We start from the raw sequence: 23,229 nt of genomic DNA on the forward strand, positions 1-23,229 counted from the left end.
TGAGGGGGTCCATTCAGTCAGCCGGTGGGGGTGGGGGGGTGAGCCTTAAAGTTTTATTTTAGTTCAGAATACGAAAGCACCATATCCTAATTGTTGCCTTCAGATTGGCAAGAAAGCAAATTGAGTCTGAACTTTTACAGTTCTCAGTTATTTATCTGTGGAGTATTAGTATTGACTGTAGATTTTTATTTTAAGTTACTATTATCCTGTTTCAAATAACTATTGTGATTTTTGACTCTACATAATTAAAACTTCATTGTTAGTAAAAATGCAATTTTTATTTACCATAATTCAGCTAGGGCTAGAATAAGCAGTCTTTAAAGAGCCAATATTTGTTTTCTCTAGTAAGGGTATTTGAATTATTCTTCCAGTAGTTTCGTTTAAAGTAAAACTGTCTGACTGTTTAACTCAAAAAAGTTACTTATATATGTATTTCTCTTTCTCCCTTAACAAATGAAACAAAATTAAATCTTTCTGTGATTCAATATGTAGCAGTGCTGTATGATCATCATTTATTTTAAACATCTAAATAAACTTTTGTATACCCATTACCTAACAGTAATAATTATTATCTTGACAATCTTTTTTTTTATTATGGTAAAAAACACAACAAAATTTGCCACCTTAACTATTTTTAAGTGTATAGCACAATAATGGTAGCTATATGCACATTGTTGTGCAACAGATGTCTAGAATTTTTTCATTTTATAAAACTGAAATTTTATACCATTCCCTACTTTTTATTTTTGGCTAGAATATTACAAAACAAATCACATTTTATTTCCCAACTTAAGTAAGGGCTTAAAAAAAACTACAGTGTATCAGTATCTCATTAATAGAATAAATAATAACAATATACTTTAATATCCAGTCTGTTCAGATTTCCCCAGGTGCCTAAAAGCTGTCTTTTTACAGTTGGATGTTTGAGTAGGAATCCAGTCAAGGTTGACACGTTGCATTTGGTTAATATGTGGGTCACCACTGAACAGTAACAGTAGGAAATCTGGGAGATTGGGTAAATGGGTATTAACATCCTCCCCCCCATTACAAAAATTTCTGGTATGAATTTTTTTCTTGTATGTTTTTTACCTCTAAAAGTGGAATTCAGAAATAACTTCTTACCTTTTGAGTCATATATTTGCTTGAGTTCTTTTCTTTTAGTCAGCTATTAAAATTATGTAATACATGTTCATTTTAGAAAAATGAGAAAATGTAGATCAAATAAGAATTAAATAAAATTACCCATAATTCTATACTTTATAGGTTCACCATGATAAACCTTTTGGTATAAATTTCTTCTGACTTTTTCTATGCTTATATACAGTGTATATTACATTTATGTGTATTTTTTAGGAAGAAAACTATATACACTGTATATTGGAAGGGAAGGGTAGTTGCAAACTTTAAAAATACCAAGAATAGCAAAGTGTTGATAATTTTTGAAGCTAAGTGATGAATATATAGGGGCTTATCATCTTACATTTGAAATTTTCCATGAAACATAATTAAAAATGTATGGAGTGCTTACAATGTGATGGGCACTAGGCTAAGCACTTTATGACACAGTATTTCAAGATCAGTACAGTCCAAAACACAAGGTCATTTCTGTTTAGAAGGCAAAGGTATCATCTGCTATTTTCCCTCTTGCCTAAACAATACAATTATGAAAAGGAAATATTCAGGGAAATTTTAGAAAACATTAAGGACATTTGAAAAAGATTAAAATATTAAGTCAACACAAAGTGTAAAATATTTAGCTGATAAATTGTATGTGAGAAAAGTAGAGGTTGCATTATATGTTTTCCTTTGGAAATATTTAGATGTGCTGTAAGGTATTATTCAAGTTAATTTTAAATCTGTTCAATTATATGGATACATAAGTATACATTATATTTAAAAACATCATTTTCCTGTTACAACTTACAAAGAAAAGATGATCCTAACTGAAATGTTAATCTGTTGTTTTGGTGGCATTATTAGAGTTGAGTTGGCTCAGACCTACTGTTTAGAAGTTTATAGTGGCATAGACACAACAGTGATAAGAGGATCTTACTGGGAGCTGTATTCTTAATAGGCTCTCCAAGCTATTGGAAATGCTGCAAGGCTGTGGCCTGTAGTGACACATTGGGAGTTGACAGTGTTGGGGAGCTTGGTAAGGTATTGATGCCTGCAATGGCCATACCTTCATACTGGGATCCATTGTTAAATAAAAAGCCCTATTGCTTCATATTACATTGTTCTCGGTAATTCCACTATCTGGGAGAGTCATTTTCTTGAAGTACATGCCACAAATCCAGAAGAGGATTTGAATTCAACCCCTAATTCCCAGCCTCTTCCCTTCTTCTCTCTCTCTCTCTCTCTCTCTCTCTCTCTCTCTCTCTGTCTCCTCTCTCACTTTAGCTGCACACCTTTGGCTTTTGTATCTGTCTCCTGATGTAAATTGCCTTCTTAATTGTTTCTTACTTCTAACCACCTGTATTGTGATTTGTTTTGTTGATAACCCCACCCACTTCAATAGAATAGTTAGAATGCTAAATGTTAGGTTAATAAGAGGGATTTCTAGTTTCTGGTGCAAAATATTAGTGGTTAGTGCAAAAAAAAAAGTTTAAAAATAATCCTTAAAATATCTCTAAAGCCAGATTTTTAAGAGAAATAATCATTATTTTATAAGTGGTTTATATGATTATTTCTGACCTTATTATTGGAAAAGTATTCTTGAGATTAGTGCAGTGCTAATAGAGATACAATGTGAGTCACAGTTATAACTTAAAATTTTCTAGTAGTCACATTAAAAAAGTAAAAAGAAACAGGTAAAATTTTTCATAATATATCAACTCAGTATGTCAAAAATATTATCATTACAATATTTATATTCTTTTTTTTAACTGGGCTTTTGAAATCTGGTCAGACTAGCCACGGTAGTCTGGATTCTAGTTGATGGAAATTTAGAATTTGTACTTGCGATGATTATGTACTTTTCACTATGCCTAGAAAACATTGTATTTTTGCATGTCTGAAATAACTAATAAAAGATGTTTATATTCTTTGTTCTTCAAAACTGAGAAGTTGATTTGTTTTTAAGTAGCAAATCTAGACTCACTGGTTAAGATATAGCTTAATTAAACTATATAACTTCAATATTGAGTTTACTTTAAGATTACAGTTTTGAGTTGAATAGTGTTAAGTAGCTATTGCAGTGTTAAGAAGATGCTGCTAGTATTTTGCAATTATATATTTCGTTTCCTCCTGAGCGCCGTTTGGACAGTGGTTTTCCGGCTGTGTTCTGCTAAGCCTCAGAGCTGCTGTACAGGTTAAGGTAGGGTTGGGGGAGGTTCAGCAAGCTGTGCTCCAGCCCATTTCTCCTTTTCACCCTCACCTAATCTCTGCATTTATTTATTCTGTGCAGGATTCTGTATAAGATTTCCTCCTCTTGGAAAAAAAGTTTATATTATGTTTAAAAGTTTGGAGACAATTGCATGCCTAGCAATTATTCTAGCAATTCTAAACCCATGTTGATGTCCTTCTCTCATACTATTGTGAGATCTGGTAAAAACAAAAAATTGGCTTTTTACACTGGAATCTTGATCAGTAATTTATACAAACACTATTTGTCACTTTGCCTCTCTCCTCCTATCCTCTCTCTGGCTTATGGACATCTTTTTAGCATCTACTTTATGTGACCACAGTATACGGTACAGGATTTTGGCCCTGTACTGTTTACAATAAAATCTTTAAATCTGTAGCAGATAGATTTCTCATAGACATTTCCACTTATATTTCTAAAATAAAGTTATGTGCTTTTACCTTTAGAAATGTTTAGAATAAGAGAAGTTTACCTTCACAGATGATTTATGTTCATCTTCAGTGTGTAGATGAAGTACCAGTCTGGATGCTGGATTTAAAACTTGTGAAAACTAGAAAGTTGGGAGCTAAAAACCAATATAGCTGGACTGCGTAGCCTAAAAGTTAGGAAATATATACTACAGGTCTGTGAGACAGTTGCTAAAGTGGTTTCATTTATATGTACCTCAGTAGATACGTCATTGAGAGAAACTAATTTGAGATGCATATGTTTGGTTAAATCTTTAGTTCAGGAAATGTCCAAAAACCAGTGACAGAACCAATCTCTCCTTCCTTGTAAGCACCTTTTTCCTTAATGAACAAAATGCCACAATTCCCTCACCTCTTCGAATTCAAACAGTATTTTGTGGTCAGTTTGAATAATCTGAGTATGTGCATTTGTCATGTATCTGAAAATAATGTTAAAACAGAATAATTACATACAACATGCTGTGGGTGGGGGGAGGGGAAAATTTGAACTATGAATTTAAGAAGTGTAGTGATTTTTAAAATTTTAATTTTAATTTCTGAATTTCCATAAAAAATGGAAGAATGCATTATAGCTCCTATTTCCTATTTAAGGAGGCGATAATTCCACTTTTTCTATATGATGGCTTGTGGTTGCAGTTGAATTTTTGCACAAGTAGGTAGAATATTGCAGCTGTCTTTTCAGTAAGGAGCAGCATGGAATCTCTTTACTTTCTCAATTCTTTTTTATCCCTTCTAAAGATATTTATTACATATATTTTAGTGAGCTAATGCTTTGTGTTTTTATGGAAATGTTACTCAGTTTCATTTTAGTCTTGCTTCTTCATTGGTTATTCTTTTATCATGTCCCTTTTTCCTGTTGATAATCTATGTATTTCTAGGCTCAGCTCGCCAATCGGAAACAGAAATTAGAGTCTGTGGAGCTATCCACCCAATCAGAAATTCAGCACCTGAGCAGTAAGCTGGAGCGGGCCAATGACACTATCTGTGCCAATGAGTTGGAAATAGAGCGTCTCACCATGAGGGTCAATGACTTGGTTGGAACCAATATGACTGTTCTGCAGGAGCAGCGGCAAAAAGAAGAACAATTGAGGGAATCTGAAAAACTATTAGAGGTGTGTTTTTAAATTCCTATAATTGGGGGAAGTGTGTGTATGAGTGCTAGAGAATAATTAACTTAGAACTAGGTTCCAAAGTCTATACTTTCTTCCCTACTCTGTAGCTGATGGATCAGATATTGATAACTGTGACTATAATATAACTTACAGTCTGACTCCCTGGCTTCCTTTTCTCATGAAATGGAAAAATTATAATAGTATCTTTTCTTTCTTTTTTTTTTTTTTTTAGTATTTTGTAGGTTCTGGAGGAAGAAAAGAGAACTGAAGGAAAATTGTAATAATATCTGGCTTTTTTTGCAGGCTCTGCGGGAAGAAAAGAGAGAATTGAAGGCAGCTCTTCAGTCTCAAGAAAATTTCATCCATGAGGCAAGAATGCGAAAGGAGAAGCTACAAGAAAAATTGAAGGCAGTTGACATGCAACACCCAGTAGAAGCCATAAGGTGTATTAAATCTTAAGTATTATTCATCTTAGCCACTTGATGGTTTGGCATTAAGCACCAGTTTCAATATTGCATATTCATAATTTTATGTTTGATCATATTGTGGGTTTTCTTACTCAGTTTTAATTTGTGAGTTAGGTTTTTAGAGTATTATAAAATTTTTCATGGTTAGTTTTTTTTTCCTGCCTCCAGTTTGGGTCCCTAACAGAGACCTGATGTTTAGAAAGTTAGAAACCTATTGCTCAGTTTGTACCTTTGGTGAAACTCCAAATATTAAAGGAACCGTAGTCTACGGTTCCTGAAAGGCCTCCCTTTCTTGGTAGAATAGGTTGTCATTAGTAGCTGCTTATCATCAGTAATAACCAGCCATTGAGCTAGCCCTTTTAAACACATTCCTAAAACTAATTTTATTTTTATATGTGAATTTTCACTATGAGAAATTTGTTGTGGAAAGTAATAGAATGAGTTATGCACCTTTTGCTTGATTTAAGTCTGTTGTACAATTTTATCCTTGCCAGAACTCTCCTATAACTGTCTTTTTTTTTTTCTATAAAACTCATAACAGTTCTTTTTTTATTTCAAAATATTAGGGGGGTACAAATGTTTTTGTTATGTAGATACTTTTTATGATGCTTAAGTGAGGGTTTTTAGTGTGCCCACACCCAAATAGTGTTCATTGTGCCACCCGATAGGTAAGTTTTAACCCCTCCCTTCTTCTTTATTTACTTATTTTATTTTATTTTTAAATTAAATTAAATTTTTTAATTTCAAAATATTGAAGGGGCACAAAATTTTTTGGTTACATGGATCACTTTTGTAATGATAGAGTCATGGCTATAAGTGTGCCCATCACCCAAATGGTGTTCATTGTACCTGTTGGGTAGGTTTTCACCCCTCCTCGCTTCCCTCCTATAACTTTCAGTTTCTTTGGCTCAAGGTATCAAGTGTCAATTAAGTGATTTTGCCATTCTGTCTTTTTCTCTTGAAACACTGGCAAATTCCAGTTAACAAAGGAGTAAATTTCTGCTAACTTTTTTGAGAAGCAACATCTCTTGACTCTTTACTCTCCCAGTGCTCTTTTTGTAAAGCAGGAGACAGACTGAGGAGTTCCAAAGAGTTTAATTACCAGAAACAACTGGGAAATATAAACTGGCTATGTGTTGTTTTTGTTTGCAAAGATAAAAGGCCTTTAACAATCATAGTGTGTCTTTCTATAGGCCACTGGAGGAGTCTCAGACAGAAAGGAAGTGTACCTCTCAGGGGCAGGGGAACGTAGACAATGTGCTCTCCCCGTTGAATTTTACCCATACTAGTGAAGAACTTCTGCAGGAAGAGGTGACTCGTCTTGAAGGCAGGTAGATAATTATTATATACACATTTCAAAAACTTTAAGTTGTTAAAATGAGTTTTTGATCATATTGATAAGGTAAACTAATGTAATAGTCTTAGTAAAAAAATATTTTTTTTCTAGCATCTACAAATGGTTTAACTTCTTATTTCATTGAGTAAACAAACAAACAATGGAGAATTTCTTGATCTTTCTACCACCAGATCTACCAGTCTGCTGCATCTGTGCCCATAATCTGTTACTATGGATCTGTGTTCCTAAGGCCAACCTTTCTACTTGTGTCCTCTTTCTGTAGTTATTTCCTTTATCCCTACAGCATCAAGTTCTTCCTCTCTGCTGAATCATTTCTACTGGTATGAAGTATGCTGTAATATCTCCCATTTTGGAAAAAAAAGTAAAACCTTCCTTTAATCCTGTATCTCCATCAAGTCACTCCCACATTTCTCTGCTCTTTTTCAAAACCAAATTCATCAAAAGAGTTGTCTATACTGTCTCTACTTCTTCACCTTTTACCTGTTTAGAACCCCTTTATTTAGGTTTTCCTCTCTACCACCTCACTGAAACTGTTGTTGTAGAGGGCCCAGTTGATCCAGGGTGCTCCTTCTTTTTTGTTCTGCAGTGGTGTTGATATTTCCTTGGGTGTTAATTGGATCCTGTTTAATGCTGTGCCATACCTGGCTAACTCGGATCATTGTCATACTCATAAACTGTTTTTTGTTTGTCGTACCTCTAAGCTTTTTGGCTGGGAAGAGTTTGATACTTTGTTTTAAACACACGAGTCATTGATCATTTGTATACTCTTGTATTCTGTATGTAAAAGATAAAAGTACATACATCATTAGCCTTTAGGCAAACAAACAACAACAAAAAAGTTGCCATTTAACATTTTTTAGGTTATCGTTAAGTAATACATTTTTTGTTTTCACACTTATTTTTGTTTTTGGAAACCACTACGTATTTTCTTGGTTTTTCTCTACATATTAAACACACACACACACACACACACACACAAAAAAAAAAAATTTTTTTGCTTTATTCTTTTTGGAATACTTGGAATACTTAAGATATTCTTTGTTATCATCAAGGTATATGTGTATGCTTTAGATTGAATAAAATAAAGCTTATTATTATTTTTGACATTGGGACAAAAATTCACTTTTTTATTGATTGGCTTTCTAGTAATTTTTTAAATGGATAAGGTAATATTTAAGATATTGGCAGGGTATTTCTTGGACATCAAGAAGGTAAATTAGATAGTCCAATTTGTAGATTTCAGAATTTTTGTTTTGTTTTAAATATGTGAAGTTATTTTTGTCATACAGTTTGGAATCTGTAAGTGCAACATGTAAACAGCTGAGCCAAGAACTAATGGAAAAATACGAAGAATTGAAGAAGATGGAAGGACATAACAATGACTATAGGGAAGAGATTAAGAAGGTAAAAATCTGCATGCCTGGGTTTGCATGTATGTATTTATGGACCGAGATATGGGTTGGGAGATTATAGGGGTCATTTTTAATGAGAGGACAATGTAGTCCAAAGGACCACTTGATATTCAAGAATGGAAGAGCAACTGGAATGGGAAGTGCTTTCTTTCTTACCCTGAGGGTTCCATATAAATATTTTCAGCGTAATTGAAATCTGCACTCTTTGAATGCTAAGTCTTTATTCTAAACATATTTTGATGAAAAGCTCTCTCTAAAGTATATACTTTCTTGCTTGTAAAAAGATATGAACTATCATTTAATATTAATGACTAAAGATGGGTATGGTTATATATTTTCTTCTGTGCTACAGTGTAGTTAGTATCCTCATTAGCTACTGAGGTATGCAGAGCCCTAGCTGTCCTATTTGTTGGTTTGTATTTTTTTATTACTTTGAGATTACTTCTAGCCCCTTCTTCCTCTTGTCTTTCTGTTTGTTACTTATTATCTTCTGTAGACGAGGAAACCATATAAACAATATTTACAGGTTTGCAACTAATAAAAGAATGAAGGTCACAGGTTCTGTCCTCTGAATGGTGTACACGGACTTTGATACTGGTCCTCAGTGTTGGAATAATCCATTTCTCCCTGTTTTGAGAGGGAGATGATTATAATAAATGATTGCAGTTATAACTACCTGACCTTCAGTATAGACTTGCATCTTGGTAAATTGCTAATTTTCTGCATATCTAATCTAGAAAAAAATTTCATGTTTTGAGGTAACGTAAAATTTATTTTATTAGTTATTAATATATTTTTCTATCTAAATGCTTTCTCTTAACTTCTGGTGCTTTCCTTTTTGCTTCTTTGTAGTTGAAGGAACAGATTATACAGGCTGAACAAAGTTACAGTTCTGCACTAGAAGGAATGAAGATGGAAATCTCCCAGCTAACTCGGGAGTTACATCAGCGAGATATTACCATTGCTTCTGCCAAAGGTTCTTCCTCAGACATGGAAAAGAGACTCAAAGCAGAGATGCAAAAGTCAGAAGAAAAAGCAGTAGAGCATAAGGTGGTGAAGCCTGAGTAAATACTCTTTTTATTGAAGTTTGTTTTTGAAGATGGAATTAATTAGATATAATTTCCATAATATTTAACTCAGTAAATTTTTCATAGGCACCTGGTTTGAGCTAAGGGTGTGCTGGTTAACAAGCAGTCTAATGTGGATTGTTGGGGAGGTGAGAGTAGATACAGACAAGGAAAGTGCCTGTGCCAGGGGTGTGTGGTGAGAGGCTAGGGGACACCCCAAGGAGCCTGGATCTAGACACTCAGTGCAGAGGCTTCCCAGAGGTCACGGTAGCTAAGTTAGGAGCTGAGGACTGAATAGGAATGAGCTAGGTGAGGGGGAGGAAAAGTGTTTCACACAAAGGAAGAGTATACACAGAGGCCTCTAAGAGAGAGTGGGACATGCTTGCCATGGTTGAAACTAGAATATGGGTGGGATAAGTGGAAGGAATAAGACTGGAAACCAGGGACTAGCTCCTGAAGGGCCCTGTCAGCTGGGTGAAGGAGTTCTAGTCTGCCCTTGAGATCACTAGGGAATGGCCTTAAGCAGGAGGTCAAGAGACCACTCAGATGCTGTCACAGCGGTAAGATGATGGCCTAAGCAGGAGGCAAGGGAGGGAGAGGGAAATGGATGAATTCTGGAGATACTTGGCTGGTGAAATTGACTGGGCTCTGTATTTGATTGGCAGGGAGGGTGAGATAGACAGAGTTAAGGAAAGATGTCACTTAGGATCCAAGTGTGGGCATCTGATGGAAAGTGATGAAATAAATAAAGATAGGGAGCAAGTTTGGGCGAAGCTGATGAGTTTGTGTGAAAGATACACAGGGGAGCTGGTAGAGGGGACATTGGTTTGCCACATTTGGTTGGAGATAAAGGCTGTACTTTTATGTGGAAATATCTAATAGTCAATTCCACAGAAGGCCTGGATTTCAAGATTAAAATCAGGGTTAGGCATTTAGCTGTGGGAGTCCTTGCATGAAGCTGGCATTTGAAACTTTCTGAGAGACTTAGAGATTATGAGGAGAAAGCATAAAGGATAAAGAGCAGTGACTCAGCCTAAATTTAGGTTACTTCTCATTTACGGTAAAAAAGATGTTGGAATGAAGCTGAAAAAAGGATCAGTGGGGAAGGAAACCAGATAGTGTTTGCCAAGCCAAGGAAGGCAGGAATCTTTTCAAATAGGAATGGCCCAGCAGAAAGGCTATGGACAATGAGGACTGAAAATAAGTTGTTATTTTGTGAAAGAAGTGCAGTTCCATGTGATGCTGGAGGTGTTGCCGCCCAACCAGGTTCATTTGCCTGCTGTCCAAGAAGAAGCCAATGCACTGAGACAGCTGAGTTTGCAGCAGAGAAAGAGTTTAATCCGCACAGTGCTAAGTGGGGAGATGGGAGAAATTTCTCAAATCCACCTCCCTGAGAATTTGGAAGACAGAGATTTTAAAGACAGTTTGGCATAGGCAATTGAGTCTGCTAATTGGCTGGGTTCGAGGTGGAACCTTGGGGTTGTAGAAATTGTCTTCTTTGCTGACCAGGTTCTTGGGTGGGGGCCACAAGACCAATTGAGTCAGTTCCTCAGTATGGGCCACTGATCTGGGTGGGTCAGCCGTTCCACTGGAATGCGGGACCTGGAAGATATCTCAGAAACTATCCCTAGGTTTCAAAAAGGTGATGTTATCTATGGAGAAAGCTAAGAATCTTTATGACCACCAGCTATGTGCTACAGAGTAGCATTTATAGAGAAGGAAACGGGGACAGTGGCTAATTATTATTATTATTTTTAGCTAGGCCTGTGCCTTGTTTTTAGCTAGTCCCTTACCGCAGTTCTTGCCTTGCACCCCTTTGTCAATTTGTAAAGGCGGTTTCAGAGGTAGAAGCCAAATGAGAGAAGGCTAACCCAGGAGAGTGGTTTGGTATTTACCAGTGAACTGAAGCTTTGCTGCTTCACCTGATTCATTATCTTAGGATATTTTAATCATATGCATGTTAATTTACCTTTAGAATACCTTTAAAAAAATCTTTTTAGATAGTACATATTTATTATATATATATGTTTGTATATGAATGAAGAATGTAACTTAGTCTAATGAAAATTACACGTGGAAAAATTTTGTAAGATACATTTGATTTCTTTTTTATATTTATTTTTTTCTGCTTTTTCTTTTTCAGGAGATTTTGGATCAGTTAGAGTCACTCAAGTTAGAAAACCAACATCTTTCTGAAGTGGTAATGAAGTTGGAATTGGGTTTACATGAGGTACATAAATAGAAACTCAAGTTTTCTACTATCCAAACCTTTTAAAAAATCACTTTGTAACCATTGATATTATAAAGAAAGAGTTAAGATCAAACTAGTAGAATGATCCTCTTGTAGAAATTTTCTCAAATAGAGTGAAATCAGAACAATGATGGAAGTGAGTAAATGTAACTTTCCAGAAGATTTTTTTTTTCTATAATATTATGTATGTGATAAGATATATGTACAGTCTATGTTCTTAGTGTGGAAAATCTATATAAAGACCTTAGCAGGCTGCGCGTGGTGGCTCACGCCTGTAATTCTAGCACTCTGGGAGGCAGGGGTGGGAGGATCACTTGAGGTCAAGAGCTCAAGACCAGCCTGAGCAAGAGCGAGACCCTGTCTCTACTAAAAATAGAAAAAATTAGCCAGGCATGGGGATGCACGCGTATAGTCCAGCTACTTGGGAGGCTGAGTCAGGATTGCTTGAGCCCAGGAGTTTGAGGCTGTTGTAGTGAGCTTTGACGATGCCACTGCAATCTAGCTGGGGTGACAGAGCAAGACTCTGTCTCAAATGAATGAATGAATGAATGAATGCCTTAGCATAGTGCCTGGCACTTAGTGTGGAGTAAATGCTAGATGCTGATATTATTATTATTGTAATTATTATGTTCACAATACCTTTTTATTCTAAAGTATATTATCTTTTAACTAACTTAGTTTTAATTATATTTCTACAAGATATAATTCATTTAATCAAATATTTTAGAATCTTTTATGTGTAAAGAATTTTAGTAGGTGCTATAATGAATGGGGGATGAATAAGATAGGATTCTTGCTTTTAAGAGATTAATCTAGTAGTGAGGATAAGAAATGCATACAGTGTCGGGCACAGTGGCCCGGGCCTGTAACCCTGGGGACTCAGGAGGCTGAGAAAGGAGGATTGATTGAGCCCAGGAATTTGAGACCAGCTTGGGCAACACAATGAGGCCCCATCTTCAAAAGAAAAAAGAAATGCATATAAGCCTCTATAAAACCAAGAGAGAACATGATTAGCCAACAGTGAGTTGTAAACAGTATAGATGCTCTTTTAACTATTTTGTTATAAAATTCTTATAATTTGCTGACTCATTTATTCTGACCCATCTTTTCTCCATGTAGGGCAAATATCAAAAGATTGTATAAATGCTTTTTTTCTGCATTTCCAGAGTATATTCCTCCAAAAAGATGCTGCCTATTTGCTCCCAAGTAGTTCTAATTCCGCAATCCTAGATTGTGGAGGCTGGGGTGAAAGAATGTGCAAAAGGCTAGAAGAATACTTTACTTCAACTAGAAAAATGGGGGACAATTTTTATATCTTTTAGAAGGGTAAGATTCTCTAAGCATCATGAAGCCATAAAGGATTTTACAACATAAAAATGTAAAATTTCTGGATGGTAAAAGACCTTATTAAAAAAGATTAATAGGGAGAAAACAATCTATAAACAGAAAAAAGGTTAATATAAAATATTAATATATAAAGATTTCCCACAAAGATAATAAGGAAAGATAATCTGTTAGAAAAATGGGCAAAGGACATAAATAGATAATTCACAGAATTAATGCACTCATCCAGTAAACAAAGCTGTTCAACCTTTATAATATTCAAAACAATATAAATAGTTTTTTTTTACTAATTGGCTTGATAATGACTTTTGAAACTAATATATAGCCAGTGTTAGCAAGGATGTAGGGAAATAGACTCTCTCATGCACTGGAATTGATAAGGCCTTTCTAGAGGACAATTTAGCAATAGCCATCAAACATGTAAATGCATGTAGCTTCTAAACTCCTGGGTCATGTGTATTTCTGATTTTGATAGTCATTGCTAAATTGTTCTTCAGAATGATCTTACCAGTTTACATTCCCAAAGAACTTATGCTATAGGAGCAAATGTGTAAAAATTATCATTACAGTGTTATTTGCAATATCCAAAATTTTGAAATAAGCTAAATGTTTATTTAAATGGTTAATTTGTGACTCTGTACTATGACATATTATGCTGTCATTTAAGATGGCAGATGAAAACATTCATCTAATCGTACTGCCTCTCCAGACTCCTCTAAAACTGTAATGAAGGGATTTTTTTTTTTTTTTTAAAGCACAAACTTACAAGGATGAGAAAAATAGGAGAGGAGACAACAGCTAAATATTTTGTAAGGGGGAAGATGGACGGATGGATGAGTGGGTGAGTAGACGAGTGGGTAGCCAGATGGATGAATGAGTGGGTGGATGGATGGATGGGTGGATGAATGGTAGATAACTTTATATGCCCTGATAAAGCCAATACTAAATAGTGGAGAAATCCAAGAACTAGCCTGATTTACCCCACAAATTCCTCAAAAGGCTCAAGATTCAGCAATACTTGATTGAGAGACTCTTATCTTAGGTAGTGATTACCTGTCCATATTTAAGAGTTGAGAACTTTCAGGGGAGCTTAACCCAGACTATGACGAGAGATTTTGTTCAGCTTAATTTCTCCTAAAATCTCCATCTAATAGTGGTAATAGTGTTCTTTTTCTTTACAGAGGTTGGTGTGTGCTTGCTACTCAATTTTTAATATTCCCTTTCACATTTGTTTATCTGTAATTGTTAATAAAATAATAACTTTTGAGAAATTGTTAAAAGGTACCTGACAAAGGCAAACATTATATTTTTTTAAAAGTGTGTTCGATGACATCAGACATCAGACTGGCTAGTGAAAATCCTGTGAGCAGTTCATACTTCCCCTGGTTTTGAAGTTACATAGTGTGAACTTGTTGTACATATCATTAAGAATAATTATTAGAAAGTGCCCCTTTGCATTTTATCACCTAGAAAGGTGGAGTTATTTTTACACATGAATATTTGGGTTAAATATAGATTTTAATAAATTATCCAATTATATTAATAAAAGCAATAGCTCTGATACATTATTTATCATATTTTAAAAACTGACAATAGTTTGTTTAACTCATCTGTCCTACAAATGTTCGTCTCAGAAATTTTATCAATGTTGGCATTGGTAACTTTTTGGAAGATTTTGTAACTCATTGTACATAGATAGTTCACAGGTATATTTTAAAGATTATGTTTTTGTTAGGAAAATTATATTTGTCAGACCATTCTTTACCACCTTACTTTCAGAACTTTTTTTACAGAAAAGACCAAAGCTAAACATCATTTTAAACTCCAAAAAAGATTACCATAACTTTGCAGAATGCTAACTAAAATATTTTGTCATTAGGAAAAAAAAAATCTCCCTCATGAAAAAAATGAAAACACTGGTAGTGTATTATCAGGAAACACCTAGAATTGAAGAGCAATAGAGTTTAGCACAAATCTAAGACCAGATCAGGGTAGTAATTTCCACCATGTACTTGAATCCTGTCCAACATTTACATCTAAGAATATTCTTGGGCCTGGCATGGTGGTTTATGCCTGAAATCCCGGCACTTTGGGAAGCTGATGTAGGAGGATCACTTGAGCTCAGGAGTTTGAGGTTGCAGTGGCCTATGATCACACACTGGGCAACAGAGTTGAGACTCTGTCTCAAAAAAAAAAAAAAAAAGAATACTCTTAAGTTATAGCAGAAGAACCATGGCTGCTATTTTCTCCCTTTTTCCCTCTTTCTGATTCTCTTATAGCTCTCGTCCATCCTAGTTCCAACCTTCTCCAGCACTATGAATATTCTTGGCACATAAGGAAGCCCACTGTGCTTCTAACTTTCCACTACTGTAAGAGTAAGAGACAAGGTTGAGACCATATGCAGGGGCTTGCAGAGTGTGTGCAGACGTTAAAATAAACAACCCTCAGACAGAAGCTGACTAAGCTACTGGGCTCGTAGCTGGATACAGGGACTTGCAGAGTAGGTACAGATGTTAAAGTCTAACCAAGGGAGAGAAGGGGCTAATACTCATAGGCAAAAGCTCTTTAACTTGCTCATCAGCTCTCTAGGTCACCTTACATAAACTTTGGCTAATTACGATATCATTTGCATTGTGGTTTTAAAATTTCTCCCCACTTGAAATCGCCATGACAGTTCCGAAACAACTATTAATATATAAAGTAGAAAAATGAGAGGAAACCCAATTCTAGGAGTTACTGCCCAAATTCTTAGTGAAAACCAACCCCTTAACCTTGAATATTCTTCCCTTCCAGTAGTGGGACTGCTCAAGACCAAAGCCCTTTCCTTTACAGACACCAGCTCTTTTCGAGCCTGCCACTCACTCTCTGGAGCAAATTCTCTCGTTTTCACTTTCAATAAAAACTGCTTGCTTTTGGCTTACGTAGTGCATCCCAAACTTCTTTTCTTCCCATGATCACCAAAAACCTGAAAAAAACCTCTGGTCAGAGGATGGTACCATCTCTGTGGCAACCGCGACTGGACACAGTGTGTAAGCCTTGACTTGATTGTCATATTGTACCTCGAGGTAAACACATTCTTGTGTCTTACCACTTTTATAGTCTCTCAGTGAGTTACAGATACATAACCTTGCTCCATCTGGCTGACTGTGGCTCCCGCTGACTGGGGTAACAAATTCAGTCAGATTCGGTAGCCAGAAGCTAGGTGACACTAACCTAGGGACCTGGCAGGGGAGTTCCCCATACCATGCAGGAGCCCAAGTACTCTCTAAGCCATGACAATTCCATGCCTAGCCTACTGCTAGACTTCATGCTTACTTCTCTCTATACTTCTCCATATTTGAGGACGAGACGCTTGCAACTTAATATGCCACCTTGCAAGGCAGGACTACCTGTATGCCACTTGCCCTTTCAGTGTTAGCCAGTCTCCCCTTTTTGCTGTGTTTTTGCTAGATTCTTTTGGAAGAATTATATGGATAGACAGGGTGACCCAAGAAAAAGAAAACTTAGACTATGGTCTTGCCTGATCAGACACTTGATTAAATGCCACAAACCTGAAAAAAACCTTCACTTGGAGGACAGTAACACTACCGTTTACTCTAAGAAACAGAACACTTTTTCTCTGTTAGTCTTAGGAGGACTAAAATCTTCACTTTTTCCAAAGTAAAGCCATAAATTAACTAGTTACAACTTAAAAAAAAAAGGAATTTTTTAACCCACAGTATCACAGGTCACAAATATTCTTGTACAAATTAATGATTCGAGTATTCTTTTTTATTAGGCAAAAGAGATTTCACTAGCAGACCTCCAGGAGAATTATATTGAGGCATTAAATAAATTAGTCTCTGAAAATCAACAACTACAGAAAGATTTGATAAATACCAAATCTCAGCTGGAGATTTCTGTTCAGATGTGCAAAAAACAAGATAACAGGATCTTTAAACCAACACACAGCAGAACGACTGAATTCAAGAATACAGACTTCAAGTAAAATTTCTTAAAAGTTTATTTAAAATGTGTATTGATGCAATATACTTTTCATTTCTTTGAGAATAATTTCTGACAAATTAAATCTTCATCAAAGGATTCTATGTTTAATTCTGAAGCACAGTGTGCACAATCAGTAAAGCTACAAACAGATTAAGAAATGGAGGGGAGGTTGTATAGCATTTTCATTAAAGCTTTGGTTTTGTACACTCTGGATGTTGGTATAAACATCTGTATTCCCTTGAGCTTTTTCGTGCTGCCTCCTACCTCCTCAACCCTGCTTGCCCCATAAGAAATAGAATTTATTTATTTTTAATAAAAAGCTTCCTTTGTATTTTTTGTCAGTCAATTGTAGGCTGTTACCATAAGAAGTAAGCATTCAATGAAAAGCCACCTGGCTTCAGCTCATACTATATGCCTTACATGTTTTCCTACCAAAAGCCTTTGAACACCTTCACTCCCACCATTCAGTGAGGTTCGAGGCCTTTCATGTGCCTAGTATCTTCCCTGTCCCAGCACCAGCCATACTACATAATGCTGGCAGCTTGCTTGTCTTCCTTGAAATATTATAAATGTGTGAGGGCAGGGGTCTGAATGAATGAAAGAACACCTGGTCTTAGTGGGCTGCTCATTTTGTAAATTTTAGCCTTATGAGTTAGCTTGTTTATTTTTAAGTGAACTTCCTACAACATTACTTTTGGAAAGAGACAAGTTGCTACAATTTTTTATTTGTTTTGTTTTCTAATTTACTATCCAGGCCAACCCGTGGCCAGCACAGAAATGATGGAATAAAGACTGAGCACTACAAAACTGGTCTTCATTCTCCCAGAGGACAAGCGTCGGATAGTATAGATCCTATATCCAGGGTCCTAAGCCCCCTGAGTCCTCAGATCAGCCCTGGCAGCTCCACCATCTCTCTGCCTTCCTACTTTCTGTGTAAAACTCACTCTTTGCCTTCAGCGCTAGATACAAACGACGCCAATTTTTCTGACATTGTGTCTGAGAGTATGAATGACCAAGAAGAATTTATGTCTTCGGTATGGAAACTTTCTGGTCTTACTAGTTTATTAGTTATTTTAGTTCAATTTTATTCTTTATTTTAAGGGTGAAGAGGGTGATTTTTTTTCTTACTGGTTCTGTATCCTAAGTACCCTTTATTATTCCTATGTATTTCTGTCTTACAGTTTTGTTTGTAAAGGCACATTCATTCGGCCAAGATTACTGTTAAAAATACATGCTAGTTCTGAAATGTAGGTATTCATTGTCTTTAACCCTAGTTGGAAATTCCCTTCCTGCCTTTTTCAGAGAGGCTCAGTTTTCCACTGGAACGGTTGGTTCGAGGAGTATCTCTGGAAGCCAAGATGGTGCTGAGGCACAGACAGTGAAGGAGGAAAAGAGGAACTGTTGGGAAGGGGAACGGGGGTAGGCAGAGGTGGGGGAAGGCAGGACCTCTGACATGTGCAGAGCATGGCTTAGGGACCACAAACAGTGGTCCTGGCGGCAGAGGTTGCCTTTGACACTTTGCTGGCCCCCTGTTCCTTCCACTGCTGTGTAGACTGCACCATTTTTTTACCTTCTATGCTGAAGCACCGGCCTTGGGCCTGTCATGTCCTATCACCTGCTATGGTCACATACCTGTGAAAGTTTCTAAGTCCCCACTTATATGTAATTCTGAAATCCAAGGAAGCCCTGAAAGCTAACCTTCTTCCTAAGTTTAGCAGCAAAACTTTCTGGCACCAAAACTGTTCCTGACCTGAGCTGATATGATAATATGTATAGACTTTATCCCACTTAGTGTGAGTATCTGTGTGTTTTGCTTCAGAAATGTCAGTGTGTTTGATTATGGGATGTTATCTTAAATTCCACTAGGGTGATATAGTTGTTCCTCATTATTCACAGATTCTGTGAGTTCTCCTACTCCCTGAACTTTATTCATAACTCCCAAAGTGATACTTGTGGCACTTCTACAGTCATTTGTGGGCATGTGCAGAGAGGCAAAATGTTTGAGTCGCTGCCTTGCGCATTTCCAGCCAAAGTGGAGCCAGATGGCACTCTGCCCTCTTGTCTCAGTGCTCATACAGGGGTGACCAGAGGACAGAGATGGTAGGGGCAGCCCAGTGTAGTGTAAGAAGCTCAGCTCTGGGTCAGCTGGACAGGGTTTTAATCCTAACCCTGGCACCGCTTAGTAGGGTGGCTTCAGGAGAGTCATTTATCACTTCTGAACGTCATGTCTCTTTTGTAAAATAAAGAATATAGAATCTATCAGAACTATCTCTAGTATTTAGCATTATAATCTATATGAAGGGTGTTTGTGTGTGTGTGTGTGTGTGTGTGTGTGTGTTGTATGTGTGTGTGTATTTCCCCTGGGGCCAACGATTCTGTATTCGCTAATTCAGTGTTCAGGGTGACTTTGTAGAACACAACCACTGTGGATGAAGATTGACTATATATGGCATATGTCCTATATTACCTTTCTAAAATCAGAATTCTGAAACATCACTGACCCCAAGGGTTTCAGATAAGAGATTGTGGACTGGAATTCTGGAGAAGACAAAATATTGATTTTAGCTGGCATCTAATTTATTTTTGGCAAATTTTCGGTACTTTAAAATGAAAGTGACATTCAGATTTTTAAAGTGAATTTGAAATAATAGATATTAACTGTAGTCTGTTCTGGGGTATAGAAGTGTATATAAGTCTAAATTGAGATTTTCTTCAGACCAATACCTAGTATATTTACATGATACTTTATATTAATATAACTTGGGTCAGAAAGGGAGTGATCTGTGTTTATTTTTACAGAACTTACTGATCTTTTTATTTTACTGCTCTTGTCATTAGGATGAAAATAAAAAATACCTTTTCAGGGGAAAAAATCATCTGTTAATATTGCTAGTTAGAAAATATCATGAACAGTGTGTCTTAGAAATACAATGTTCTACTTTACATATACATGTCAATATTGTTTCTCTTCTAGTGTTCTTTGCCTGTGTCTCCCCTGGGTTCAATAGCTACCAGATTTTTGGAAGAGGAGGAGTTGAGGTCTCATCATATTTTGGAGCGCCTGGATGCTCATATTGAAGAACTTAAAAGAGAGAGTGAAAAGACAGTGAGACAATTCACAGCCCTAAAGTAGCCCTTAAAACATCACAAACTTGGAAATAAAAATAAACACCAAAGAGTTACTATCCTTTGAAGTAGCAGCTCTTAAAAACATGAACATACAAAATTACAAAGAGGATACATACTAAAGCAGTGGTGAAGAAATCTGAAAAATTGGTACTTCCTCAGACATTTTCACTGCACTGGTTTGTTTGAAGGACTTCTTCCAGCAGTGATTTGTGAGAATAAACCATTTTGATAGACTTTTTTCTCATATGAATATTTATTATAAGGTTATACTTTATCTTGCTGACTTAAATGTGAATAGCTATGTACTAATAAAGATTTAATGATGCATGTTGGAAATAAAGTAACTGCAGGAACTTAAGCTTAAGAGAAGTGTATAGTAGCAGCATAGGTTTAAGGGTCAAACTGGGTGGTAAAAAAAAAAAAAAAGGTCAAACTGATCTGGTTTGATAGACTGGTTTTGCCACTTACTAGCGAGTTAAGCTGGTTATTTACTGAGCCTGTGGCCACTTGCTAGCCAATGGGGCTGGTGACCTGTAAAGTCGCACTGGCAGTGGATAAAGGGGGCTGTGCTGAAGAACCCTGGCAAGGAGCACTCTCTTGCTCAAAACTCAAGTAGGAGAGAAGTGGAGGAGGGGGCAGGGACTGGCTTTAGCACATGGTGCCCATGGAACATCCAGTGGAAATAAATGTTGAGCGTCTGTACTGCTGAGCAGAGCTTTAGATGGGAGACAAAGGTGTGGATGCCAACTTGCTGGAGGCATTTGAAACTGTGGGAGTTGATAAGATCCACCAAGAAGGGCATGAGAGAGAGAAGAGCAGGGTACTGGGCTTGGGGCCCTGAAGGATGTCATCATTTGAGGATCACAGGAAACAGATCCAGCAAAAGTACTAGATTGTGCAATTAGAGACAAGCAGTTGAAGTGTAGTGTACTTGTCAGCTCAAGGGTGTGGCTCCTGCAATTCTCTTTCTTTAAAAGCACATCAATCGCAATTCCGGCTGGGCGCGGTGGCTCACGCATGTAATCCTAGCACTATGGGAGGCCGAGGCAGGTGGATCGCTCGAGGTCAGGAGTTCGAGACCAGCCTGAGCAAGAGTGAGACCCCCGTCTCTACTAAAAATAGAAAGAAATTATCTGGCCAACTAAAAATATATATAGCCGGGCATGGTGGCGCATGCCTGTAGTCCCAGCTACTCGGGAGGCTGAGGCAGTAGGATCGCTTAAGCCCAGGAGTTTGAGGTTGCTGTGAGCTAGGCTGACGCCATGGCACTCACTCTAGCCCGGGCAACAGAGCGAGACTCTGTCTCAAAAAAAAAACAAAAAAAACGCAATTCCATACGCCTCTCTAATAGTATTTGCTCCCCATCACCCAGACGTTTCTGAAAAGCGTGGTCCACAGTAACTATTTCTAGTTCTTCACCTTCCCTCCACCCCATTCTCTTCTTAACCCTCTCCAACCCCACTTCGTCCCCACCATGAAACAGCTCTCTTGCTCTCCAGGTCACCAGAGACCTAATCAGTCTCTGAGCCTCACTTGACACAGTGAGCCTCTCTCTTGGCTGCTCTGACCTGGCACTTCTGGTTTCCTCTCCGCCTCACCAGCCACTCCATCTCGTTCTACTCTGGTGGCTTTTCCTCTTCTAACCTCTATGTCCACGCCCCCTAGGGCTTTGAAATGGCTTTTCTCGTTCAACATACTTTTCCCTAGAATTTTCCGTTCCATTCTCAAGCTTTTAATACCATCTGTGGGACGGTGACCCCTACATTCATAACGAATCCTGACCTCTCCCAGAGCTGCTGTCTTAGATACCTAGCTACTTGTGAGGTATCTTCACCTGGATGTCTGATAAACATTTAACGTTTCTAAGAGAGAACTCTTGATCCTCCCTCTGGCTAAGATTCCATCTCAGGACACAGCAGCATGTTTGCCAGTTCCCAGGAGTTATCCTTACCCACATCTCTGTATTCAATCATTTGGGAGACCCTGGCAATTCTGCATCTAAAATCTATCTCAGACCCAACGACTTCTCTCTCCTCCACTGCCACTACCCCGATCCAGACTGTTTCAGTCTCTCACCTAGATTCAGCCAGTAGCCTCCTCCCTGGCATTATTCCTACTCCTGACACCAGTAATTCATTCGCCATAGAGCCTCCAGAGTTGTGCTTTAGAAATGTAAATGAAACAATGTCACTGTTACTTTCCTTAAAACTCTTACAAGACTTACTGCACTCAGAATAAAATCCAAATCGCTTATCACAGCCTGCAGGGCCTGGGCCCTGCCTGCATCACCCACTGCGTCATCCTGCCTTGTGCTCCACCCGTCCTGGCCTCTTTCATGTTCCTTGAGTGCAGCGGGCTTTACCCTGTTGGGGTCTTTCACATGCAGTTTACTACCTCTCTCTCCCCTTGCCCGTGGTGGGCGTTTCCCCCCCTCAGGCCTGCACTCTGGCCATCCCTGACTGCTGCATCCCAAGCTCGCTTCTCCCGGTTTCTCTAGCTCACTGTCTTGCCTCTTTCCTCCCTAGTACTCACCACTACCTGAAATCATTTTATTACTTGGTGTATGTTTTCATTGTATCTATTTCTACCTTTAGAGTTAAACTCTTTGAGAGCAAGGACTTTGCTTGTCTGGTTTGCGGTGGGAGCTCGTTACCCGGCACAAGCCCAGCACTTAGGAGAGGCTCAGATAGTTTGCACCCATGGGTCAGTGTCCTTCCTCAGGGGCACCACACGGTTTCCTTCGTGCTGTTGTAGATGCTGTCGTAGATGCTGTCCTTTGGGTTTGCCTCCTCCTCCCACATCGTGTCATGTGCCCCGAAAACACCCCATTCACTCGGCCACTCTGTCTGCCTTGGCAAAGCTTTCCCTCACCCCTGGGAGAATTTCTCCTCATTGCTCTCACAGCAGCCTGTGTGTGCTCCTCCCAAAGCACTGACCACACTGCCATCCTCTTTAATTTGTCTGTCAGGGGCTGGGTCCCGCCTATAGCCTCAGCCAGCCATTATGTGCTGCCTGACACATGATGGATGCTGAGCAAATACTGGATGGATGAAAATTACCACCGTTCTGGGCTTTGTTGTATCTATCTGTAAAACGGGAATAATACCTAATGGAGTTGCGAGGATTTACTGAAAATGTATTTCTGAAAAGGCTTTGCAGACTCTAAAAGTATTGTGCCATTGTGAGGGATTTCTGAATTGCAGATGGTCCCAGGCTTCAGCTTAAAATCTGCAGGCTACGACCTGTTCTGAAATGTTCATAGTATGTATTGA

At 37.7% G+C, this 23,229-nt stretch overlaps 1 protein-coding gene across 15 annotated transcripts in view; it reads left to right on the top strand.

The window, feature by feature from the left end:
• Positions 1 to 20,191, top strand: part of CEP63 (centrosomal protein 63) — a 50,420-nt gene extending 30,229 nt beyond the window's left edge. For 10 of the 15 annotated variants that reach the window (XM_045539071.1, XM_045539063.1, XM_045539081.1 and 7 more), the window contains 9 exons: positions 4,710 to 4,943; positions 5,247 to 5,386; positions 6,604 to 6,741; positions 8,057 to 8,171; positions 9,032 to 9,229; positions 11,390 to 11,476; positions 16,620 to 16,825; positions 17,583 to 17,862; positions 19,803 to 20,191. In XM_045539071.1, the coding sequence (XP_045395027.1) occupies positions 4,710 to 4,943; positions 5,247 to 5,386; positions 6,604 to 6,741; positions 8,057 to 8,171; positions 9,032 to 9,229; positions 11,390 to 11,476; positions 16,620 to 16,825; positions 17,583 to 17,862; positions 19,803 to 19,961 (1,557 nt within the window). In that variant the 3' untranslated portion in view covers positions 19,962 to 20,191. Of the gene's footprint in view, positions 1 to 4,709; positions 4,944 to 5,246; positions 5,387 to 6,603; positions 6,742 to 8,056; positions 8,172 to 9,031; positions 9,230 to 11,389; positions 11,477 to 13,596; positions 13,683 to 16,619; positions 16,826 to 17,582; positions 17,863 to 19,802 lie in introns of those variants that run through there. The other 5 variants (XM_045539089.1, XM_045539088.1, XM_045539093.1 and 2 more) reach the window with 3 other exon arrangements.
• The last annotated feature ends 3,038 nt before the right edge of the window (positions 20,192 to 23,229 follow it).

This window comes from Lemur catta, chromosome 1, assembly GCF_020740605.2.
Source record: "Lemur catta isolate mLemCat1 chromosome 1, mLemCat1.pri, whole genome shotgun sequence".
Classification (NCBI taxonomy): domain Eukaryota; kingdom Metazoa; phylum Chordata; class Mammalia; order Primates; family Lemuridae; genus Lemur; species Lemur catta.